At 56.3% G+C, this 9,175-nt stretch overlaps 1 protein-coding gene across 1 annotated transcript; it reads right to left on the minus strand.

Annotated features, from left to right (window-relative positions):
- Positions 1–868: 868 nt before the first annotated feature.
- LOC309438986 (vasotocin-neurophysin VT) lies at positions 869–3,254 on the minus strand. Its single transcript, XM_082051034.1, has 3 exons — positions 3,035–3,254; positions 2,176–2,377; positions 869–1,060 (listed from the first exon to the last, which is right to left on the minus strand). Exons 1-3 carry the CDS (start codon positions 3,209–3,211, stop codon positions 897–899), a joined length of 543 nt encoding a protein of 180 aa, XP_081907160.1. The 5' UTR covers positions 3,212–3,254; the 3' UTR covers positions 869–896.
- Between the last annotated feature and the right edge of the window lie 5,921 nt (positions 3,255–9,175).

Here is a 9,175-nt window from a genome sequence, read left to right on the forward strand (position 1 = left end):
GTGGGGAGCAGGCGCTGGGTGGATCGGGAGGTGCTGGGGGCAGGATGGGTCCCAGCAGCGTGGCCAAGCTCCACCTCCACCGAGGTGCCACCTCCCGCGGGGACGCTATAAAGGACGAGTGTCCCTTGCACCGCTGTCACATTCAAGCCCAGAGCCGGGACCCCGCCAGGGTAAGAGAGCTGGGGAGGGCTGGGGTGGCGGTTCCCCAAATTTGGGGGGTGGTGGTGGGATAACTGAGGGGGCCGATCCTGCCCATTGGTGTCTGGTGGGGACCAGTTTGTGTGGCGATGGTGGGAAAGACAAGACCAGCCGTTGGGGGGGGTGTATGAAGCTGGGGACCTTAATCTTTCCACTTTTGGGGTTTCTTTAGGTGCTTTTCCTTATTTGTTATCATTTTTAGTAGATGTGACTTGAAGCCTCCTGATGTGCTGGTTCCTGAAGGCGAGGCCCCGAATCTGCCCCCAAAAGGGGTCTTGGATGGGAGGTAACGAGATGGTGGCACATCTCAGCTATCCCCAGTCTTAGGGGACACCCAGCACCCATGGGTGCTGCCGGGGCCCCTGGGGTGGGATCGGGTGGCTGGATCCTAAATCCTGAGCTTATATCCCTTTGTGCTGTAAGGATGGGACCAAATCCTGCACCCAAGCTGAGCAAAACCACCATGGGTGGGAGCTGAACTGCGCGGGGCTGGGTGGGGATTTGGGGAGCGGGGGGGGGATGTATAAAGACACACCAACCTCCACCCCACCATCCCCAAGCCCCAAATGTGTCCCCAACAGCCCCCATGACCCGTCCCCAGCGCCCTGCACGAAGCCACCACAGTGCACAAGGACTTTTATTGGGTCTCAAATTTACAAGTGCGGTTCGGGGGGCTCGGTGCCGGGGGGGGGGGACGCTCAGAGGAGGGGGTGCTTGCCCTGCTGCTGCCGGTTGGCCAAATGCATCAGCCTGAGGAGCAGATCTCCAGCAGAACCGTCCAGCACCGTCAGGTTCTTCTCCGCCGTGTCCTGAGCCCCCTCGCTGCCCTCGTCCAGGCAGCCGGCGTCCATCGCGCAGGTTTCTTCGATAGAAAGTGAAACGTTGGGAGGGGAACGGGGTTATCTGGGACCCACGAGTGGTTTCTTTTTGGGTGGGGAAGGGGTTGGTGGCAGCCTGGGGTGTGCACGCAGCTTTGTCCCTCGTGTTCACCAGGGAATGGGGCTGGATGGGGGTTTTTGGCACAACGGGAAGAAAATGTGTGCCTGGTTGGGAAATATCTCACGGTGGTGGCTCGGGAATGAGCTCCCAGCCCAGTCATAGAATCACAGAACAGTTTGGGTTGAAGGGACCGTCCCAGCCCCCCAGTGCCTCAGGGATGTGTCTAAGATGTTGGGGTTCACATCCTGCCCCCCAGGATGGGCTGAGCACCTGTGCTGGGCTCAACACCCCCCGTTCTTTATCCAGCACGGGGTCACCCACCCACATCAACGCTGCCCCTTTCCCATTGATTTATTTGGGGTGATTTTGGGGTCCCTTCCCCCCCCAGGGCTGGGATGAGATGCTGGTGGTGAGGAGCAGGCGCTGGGTGGATCAGGAGGTTTGGGAGGGATGCTGGCTTAGAAGATGCGGCTTTGGGAAGGGATGCAGGCTTGGGAGGGATGCTGGCTTAGAAGATGCTGTTTTGGGGAGGGATGCTCAGAAGATGCTGGTTTAGGGAAGCTTTTTGGCTTGGAAGATGCTGGTTTGGGGAAGGGAGCTGGTTTGGGAGGGATGAGAGTTTAGAGGATGCTGGTCCGGGGGTGATGCTGGTTTGGGGAGGGATGCTCGGTCGTGTGATGCTGGTTCAGAGAAGGTTGTTGGTTTGGAGGGTGCTGGTTTGGGGAGGGATCACAGAATCACATGAGCAGGGACATCTTCAGCAGCTCAGGTTGCTCAGAGCCCCGTCCAGCCTGGCCTGGGATGTCTCCAGGGATGGTTCATCCACCACCTCTCTGGCCAACCTGGGCCAGGCTCTCACCACCCTCAGGGACAACAATTCCTTCCTCATGTCCAGCCTGAATCTGACTATCCCCAAACCACCCCCAGGCTCCATGCCTCAGTTTCCCCATCGCAAGGAAGGAGCCCCCCACGCCATCCCCACTCCCCCACAGTCCCAAGACCCCCCCAAACTCCCCTCTCCGGCGTCCCCCGTGTTACCGGCGCTGCAGCAGATGCCGGGAGCGGCGCAGCGGCCCCCGGAGCCGCAGGGCTGCCCGCCGGCCTGGCAGGGCGAAGGCAGGTAGTCTTCCTCGGTGCAGCGGCGCGTCTCGGCCGTGCCCAGGTAACAGCCCAGCTCGGGGCCGCAGCAGATGCCGGGGCCGAAGCAGTTGCCTCTGTTCCCAGGGCCACAGGGCATGCACTGCGGGGAGGAGCTGCTTGAGTCCCCTGTGCCCCCCCAAAAAAAAGGGGGGAGGGCACCCTGCTTGTAGCCCTTTGTATTTGAAAGTAGCCCCCAGCCCGTGGGGTGTCATGCTGGTATGGGGTGGCTTGTTCCCACCATTAGCAGTGTGGCCCTGCTTTGGGGGCTCCCGCTGCCCCCCCATGTCATAGGAAAGAGTCATACAATCATTTTGGTTGGAAGAGACCCTCAGGATCATGAGTCCAACCATAACCCAGCTCCAGCACTAACCCACGTCCCTAAGAACCTCGTCCAAGTGACTCTTAAACCCCTCCGGGGATGGTGACTCCCCCACTGCCCCAGGCAGCCTGTTCCAATGCCCCACAGCCCTAATCCTCAATGTCCCCATCCCCACTCCCTGAGGGTGCCCTGTCCCCGCATAGGGATGCTTGGCTGTGGTCCCCTTCTTGAAGGTGACACCCGCATCTCAAGCTGCTCATTCCTCTGCCACCGCCCCACCACATGCCCTTGGTCATGTCCCCTAACCTCCCCCAAAAAGCAATGCACCACACTGCCTGGGGGACAGCGGCACAGCCAAGGGTGCCCACGGGTGGCAGGGACCCTCTGCACCCCACACCCCCCCAAAAAGCCCCATCCCGTCCCCCCAAGCCCCCGTACCTGTCGGAGGGCTGTGTCGGCCAGCGCCCGCTTCCCGCCGCGGGGACAGTTCTGGATGTAGCAGGCGGAGGACAGGGCGAGGAGGCAGAGGAAGGAGAGGGGCAGCGAAGGCTCTGCCATGGCGCAGGGTGCCCGCAGCCGTGCCACGTGTGCCGGGGGAAGCTGCTGCTTCTGCATCTGGCCCTGGGCTGCACCGGCCGCTATTTATGCTGCTGTCGCCCCTTCCCAGGGGAGGAGGAGGAGGAAGAAGAGGGCTGGGTTGGGTTTTTTGTTGTTGTTGTGTGTTTTTTCTTTTTTTTTTTTTCTTTTCTTTTCCCAAATCGCATCCAAGACACTGTAATTGAAGTGATTCAGTGCAAGCGGCAGCGCTCAGGGCTGGTGAATCCTCCCCTCCCCGAGCTGTGGCTGCTCTCAAGGACACCCCAGGGATGGGGGGGTGCGGGTTTGGGGTGGGGTGCTCAGGTAGAAGGTGCTGGTTCAGGGAGGGGTGTTGGTTTGGAGGATGCTGTTTTGGGAAGGGATGCAGGCTTGGGAGGGATGCTGGCTTAGAAGATGCTGTTTTGGGGAGAGATGCAGGCTTGGGAGGGATGCTGGCTTAGAAGATGCTGCTTTGGGAAGGGATGCAGGTTTGGGAGGGATGTTGGCCTATAAGATGCTGCTTTGGAAAGGGATGCAGGCTTGGGAGGGATGCTGGCTTAGAAGATGCTGCTTTGGGGAAGGATGCTCAGAAGATGCTGGTTTAGGGAAGCTTTTTGGTTTGGAGGATGCTGGTTTGGGGAAGGGAGCTGGTTTGAGAGGGCTGAGAGTTTAGAGGATGCTGGTCAAGGGCTGATGCTGGTTTGGGGAGGGATGCTTGGTCGCATAATGCTGGTTCAGAGCAGGTTGTTGGTTTGGAGGGTGCTGGTTTGGGGAGGGATCACAGAATGTTAGGGATTGGAAGGGACCTCGAAAGATCATCTAGAAGTTGCTGGACAGGGGTGATGGCTTAGAAGATGCTGGTTTGGGGAAGGGAGCTGGTTTGAGGGGGATGGGAGTTCAGAAGATGCTGGTCCAGGAGTGATGCTGGTTTGGGGAGGGATGCTCAGTCACATGATGCTGGTTCAGAGACGGTTGTTGGTTTGGAGGGTGCTGGTTTGGGGAGGGATGCTGGCTTAGATGATGCTGGTTTGGGTGGGATGCTAGTTTAGAACATACTGGTTCAGGGAGGTGTACTGGTTTGTGGAGGGGAGCTGGTTGAGAGGATGCTGGTTTAGAAGATGCTGGCCTGGAGGTGATACTGGTTTGGGAAAGGATGCTCATTCAGAGGATGTTTTCGGAGGATAGTTGGTTTGGAGGGTGCTGGTTTGGGAAGGGATGTGGTTTTGGGAGGGAAGCTGGTTTAGAACATGCTGGTTTGGGTTTGGATGCGGGTTTGGGGTGGGTTGCAGGTTTGGGGAGGGGAGCTGGTTTGAGAGGGGTGCAGATTTAGAAGAACCTGGTTTGGGGAGGGATGCTAATTCAGAAGATACTGGTGTGGGAGGGATGATGGTTTGGGAGGGTGTTGGCTGGGAAGGGTGGGGGTGTGAGGAGCAATGCTCAGCCAGAAAATATTGGTTCAGAGAAGGTTGTTGATTCAGAAGATGCTGCTTTGGGGAGGGATGTGGCTTTGGGAGGGATGCGGGTTTAGAAGATGCTGGTTTGGGGAAGCTTCTTGGTTTGGAAGATGCTGTTTTGGGGTGGGGTGACGGTTTGGGAGGGATGTGGGTTTACAAGATGCTGGTTTTGGGGGGATGCTCAGTCAGAAGATGCTGGTTTTGGGAGGATTGTTTGTTTGGAGGATGCTGTTTTGTGGAGAGATGCAGGTTTGGGAGGGATGCTGGTTTAGAAGATGCTGGTTTGGGGTGGGATGCTGGTTTAGAAGATGCTGGTTCAGGGAAGCTTCTTGATTTGGAGGATGTGGATTTAGAAAATGCTGGTTTGGGGGTGATACTGTTTTGGGGAGGGATGCTCAGTCAGAAGATGCTGTTTTGGGGGTGTGATGGTTTAGAAGATGCTGATCTGGGGGTGATGCTGTTTTGGGGAGGGATGCTCAGTCAGAAGATGCTGTTTTGGGGGTGTGATGGTTTAGAAAATGCTGGTTTGGGGGTGATGCTGTTTTGGGGAGGGATGCTCAGTCAGAAGATGCTGTTTTGGTGGGAGTTGCTGGTTTGGAGGTGCTGTTTTGGGGACCAGTGCCCACTTGGGAGGGATGCTGGTTTGAACACTGCTGCTCCGGGGGGGGATGCTGTGGGGCAGCGATGGGGAGAACTCGGGGGTGCAGAGCAGGACCTGCCATCGCCACACATCGCTCACCCACCTCGGCCACCTCTTTTTCCTCCTAGAAACCAGGAGCAGAGAAACCAGGGGCAGAGAAACCAGGAGCAGAGAAACCAGGGGCAGAGGGAGAGCGACGGGAAAGAGAAACGCACCTTTGGGGATGGCACTGACCCTCATAAGTCCCACCCAGGGTGAGACCCAGCACACCCGTGTCACCCGTGGGCTGTCGGAAACATCGATACGGGCCACACGGCAGCAAAAATCCCTCCACCAATATTCCTGCTGGTCCCAAATCCCCTTTCCAGCAAAACTGAGGCCAGCTTGGCAATGATAATTTAACATGCAGAGAGGAATCAGGTGCCTAACGAGCATCCGCTGCCCCCGAGCACTCAGGGTGATTAACAAGGGCTCGTTTGGGGACGCTGGGTGGGCAGTGGTGTTTAGGGGGTGTCACCAGCTGTGACCCAGCCTCTGGGCTGTTTTCCTACCACTCATCTTCATCAAAGATTGGGAATTGAGGCAGAGAACTATAAAGACCATCAGCCTGGCTTTTCCCCACCCTCGTTAGCATCCCTCGTTTTCTCACCCTCATTTTCATCCCTTTTCTTCCTTTCTGGGCTTCGGAGGCACCAGCGAAGGATGTTGGAAGGGGATGAAGCCCAGAGCATCGCTTTGCCACCCAGGGGAAACTGAGGCACGCAGGGGTAAGGCCAAGCATCTATTTTTGGGTGATATTTGCCGTGCTGGGGGTCCCATCCTCCTCTGCTCTCCTTCCCTGGTTTTTGGGGGACTCCTGGCTTGTTTAATGGGTAAAACAGCACCGGGCTCTCCCCAAAGAGGGGGTGAAGGTAACCGCAGCCCCTGACTCAGGTCTCCCCAGGACCAGGGGAGCAGCGAGTTCCCAAATTCACCCTGTGCCCACCTCCAGAGACGCTGAATCACACCCGGGGCAGCCGTGGGCAGCTTTAATGACCAACATCATTAGCGCCGGCCACGTTTCCCCGTCCTAATTCATCCCCTCACAGCAGGAGCCGGGACCCACTTGCGTTGCAGGGCTGGGGACGATGCAAAAGCTCTGGGCTGGGAAAACTTGTCTTTAAAAGAAACCCAAATGTCAGCGCTAAATTGGGTGTTAGGCGCTCGTGCTCCGTCTCTTCATTACTGTATCGTAAAATTACATTAGCCGGGAATGATCTGCATTCAAATGACTCTGTGTCTGGAATGATAACGCAGGAATATGAGATTAAAATGTAATTATGCTCTTTAAAGTCAAGGAAGGTTAATAAAATGTGGGTTTTTTTTTTTTTTACAAGTTGCAGAGGCGACGCAGAATCACTTACAGAAATCAAGGGGAGGATGAGGTGGGAAGGGTGGAGGCAAAAAATGTGTGGAAAATGGAAAAAGGGGGACGTTTGGGGGATGAAAACATTGGGGTCACCAGGGGGGTGATGTTGGGATGATGGGGTTCCGTGGTGTTTGGGCACTGATGCTCCCTGGTCCCCGCGGTGATGCTGGGACCCCAAACCTGCATCCCACTGCCACTCGATGCTTTGGGGCCACTCGCATCCCCCCCATCAGCCACGGGGGGTCCCTTCTGTGTGTCCCAGCACCGGATTTGCTGTGCCACGTCCCTGCTCTTCCCCAGGCCCCAGAGGATCCTCCCTTCGTTAGCGCTGATCTCCTAACGACATGCGCGGCGGGCGAGCGGCGGCGGCGGCATTAATTGGCGGCGTTAGTGGTTTGCTCTCCATAACCCAGCTCGGCTGGCGCAGGAAAACCCCAAAGACCTGCCATGGGGTGGGGATGGGGGAGCAGCATCAAATCCAACCCCCCAGCCCCCCTGCTTGGCCAAAATCCGGCCCCAGAGCCGCCCAAACACCTGCGGAGGGGCCGGTGGGAGGGTCGGATGTGGACATCCGTGCTTGTGCCCTTCCCAAAAACTCGTCACGTCGGGGAATGAGGTGGGTGATGGAAACGTGGTAGCGATCCAGGGAGGAGAAAACAGCCTCAAGTTGTGCCAGGGGAGGTTGAGGTTGGATCTGGGAACAATTTCTTCCCAAAGGGCTGTGGGGTATTGGAACAGGCTGCCCAGGGCAGTGCTGGAGTCACCATCCCTGGAGGGCTGGACAGACGGACATGAGGTTCTCAGGACATGGGGCAGTGCCGGGGGTGGGTTAATGGTTGGACACCATGATCTTGAGGGGCTTTTCCAACCAAAATGATTCCATAATTCTATGCTCCTGCATGTAAAACACCCTTTGGCTACACCCACAGCTTCAAAGCATCATCAATGCACAGAAACTACAACCATTTTCCAGTCCTGGAGCGATCACACCCTTGCATGTGGTCAGGGCAAACTACGTGTATTCACCACCCATCCTTCATTAACAGATGGTGCTTCGTTAGCCGTGATGTTTTGCAAAGCCCTTCCAGAGGCAAGATTGAGGATGGAGGTCGCGGTACCTGATGCCAAGCTCAAAGAAACAAAGTTTAATCAGAATGAATTAGTGGATGTTGGGTAATATGTGGAAAATTGGATTATTTTCCACCGATTTCTGCATTTTTCTGCAGCGAGAGAAGGAAAAAAACTTCACTTTAACTTGTGTTTTAAGTGAGCAGGTCAGGCTGGCCAAGGAGAGCTCCCAGCTCCTGCCTGGGTGAACTAATGCTCCTCAAATGGACTCGTCTGCGCAAAATTTGGCAGCAGCCGCTTCTCCCCCAGCCGGTCACCGCGACCTCAGGGCTTGATGGGGGATAATGGCCGGGGCTGACGGATCCTGCACCTCCCGGCGGAGCACAGCACCTTGTTTTTCGTGTCGTGGCTGAAGATGCTCCTCTGCTTCCACGACATGATGGAAAAATAGCTCTGATGCTGCTTTAAAGCGCAGCCGACGTCAGGCTTTGCTGGGCGCCGCTTTTATGGCTCAACCGTCCAAATCCGTCCCGTGGGGACGCAGACGTCACATCAGGAGGTCACCAACCAACGAGGGATGGATTTGTCCGCCTAAAACGCACTTGGAGGATAAAGCGTTAGAGGAAATTGCTCAGGCTTTCAATCAAAGGTTGTTCGGCGCAGCCTGAAGAGAACGACGGGCTCGGTGGAGGAGATAAGTTGACTGGTGGCATCTGAGACAAGAGCTGAAGCGGAATTGCTGTGGTTCTGGGTAGAATGTTCCATGGGAAGTCCTGGCTGTGCCAGTCAGCCCCCAAAAACCCTCATTTTTGGGGTGCAGAGGGTCTCTGCTTCCCATGGGGTTTCGGTGCCTGGTGATCAGGACTCAAACCCAGCTGGTGGTAGGATGGGATGAACTTTGAAGGTCCCAAACCATTCTATGATTCTGTGGTCCCTCCCTAAGTGACAAGAGGTGGGTACAGAGGGAAGTTCGTCCCTTCGCCCTCCCTGTAGCGGCAGGAGGGGACACACACAGTGAGACTTGCTGCCAAAAAGGTCCTACGGGGTTGAGGAGGAGGAGCAGGGTGGATGAAGGCTCTGAGAAAACTGGTGGAACATGGAGATGAGCAGGAGATCGCGGGGAAACTTCTGGGCAGGAGCTGCTTGGCTGAGCTGGCGGCTTCGGGTTTGGTGGGAGGCACCGGGGCTTCGTTAGCGGCAGAACATAACGAAGAGGCTGCATATTTGGGGATCTCCTCCAGAGACACGGGACGGAGGAGGCACGAGAGCCAAATCACATCAGGATGGGTCACTGCAAACACAACCAGTGATAACAGGAGTTTGCTGCTTCTGAATTGTGGGATTTTTAGGATTTTTCTTGCCTGTTTTCTAACCGTTTATTATTTAAAGATGGGGGACTTCCTATTTCTGTTATAAATGGATGAGAAACTCCC

Source organism: Streptopelia decaocto (genome assembly GCF_964273445.1).
Source record: "Streptopelia decaocto genome assembly, chromosome: 4".
In the NCBI taxonomy this organism is placed as follows: Eukaryota; Metazoa; Chordata; class Aves; order Columbiformes; family Columbidae; genus Streptopelia; species Streptopelia decaocto.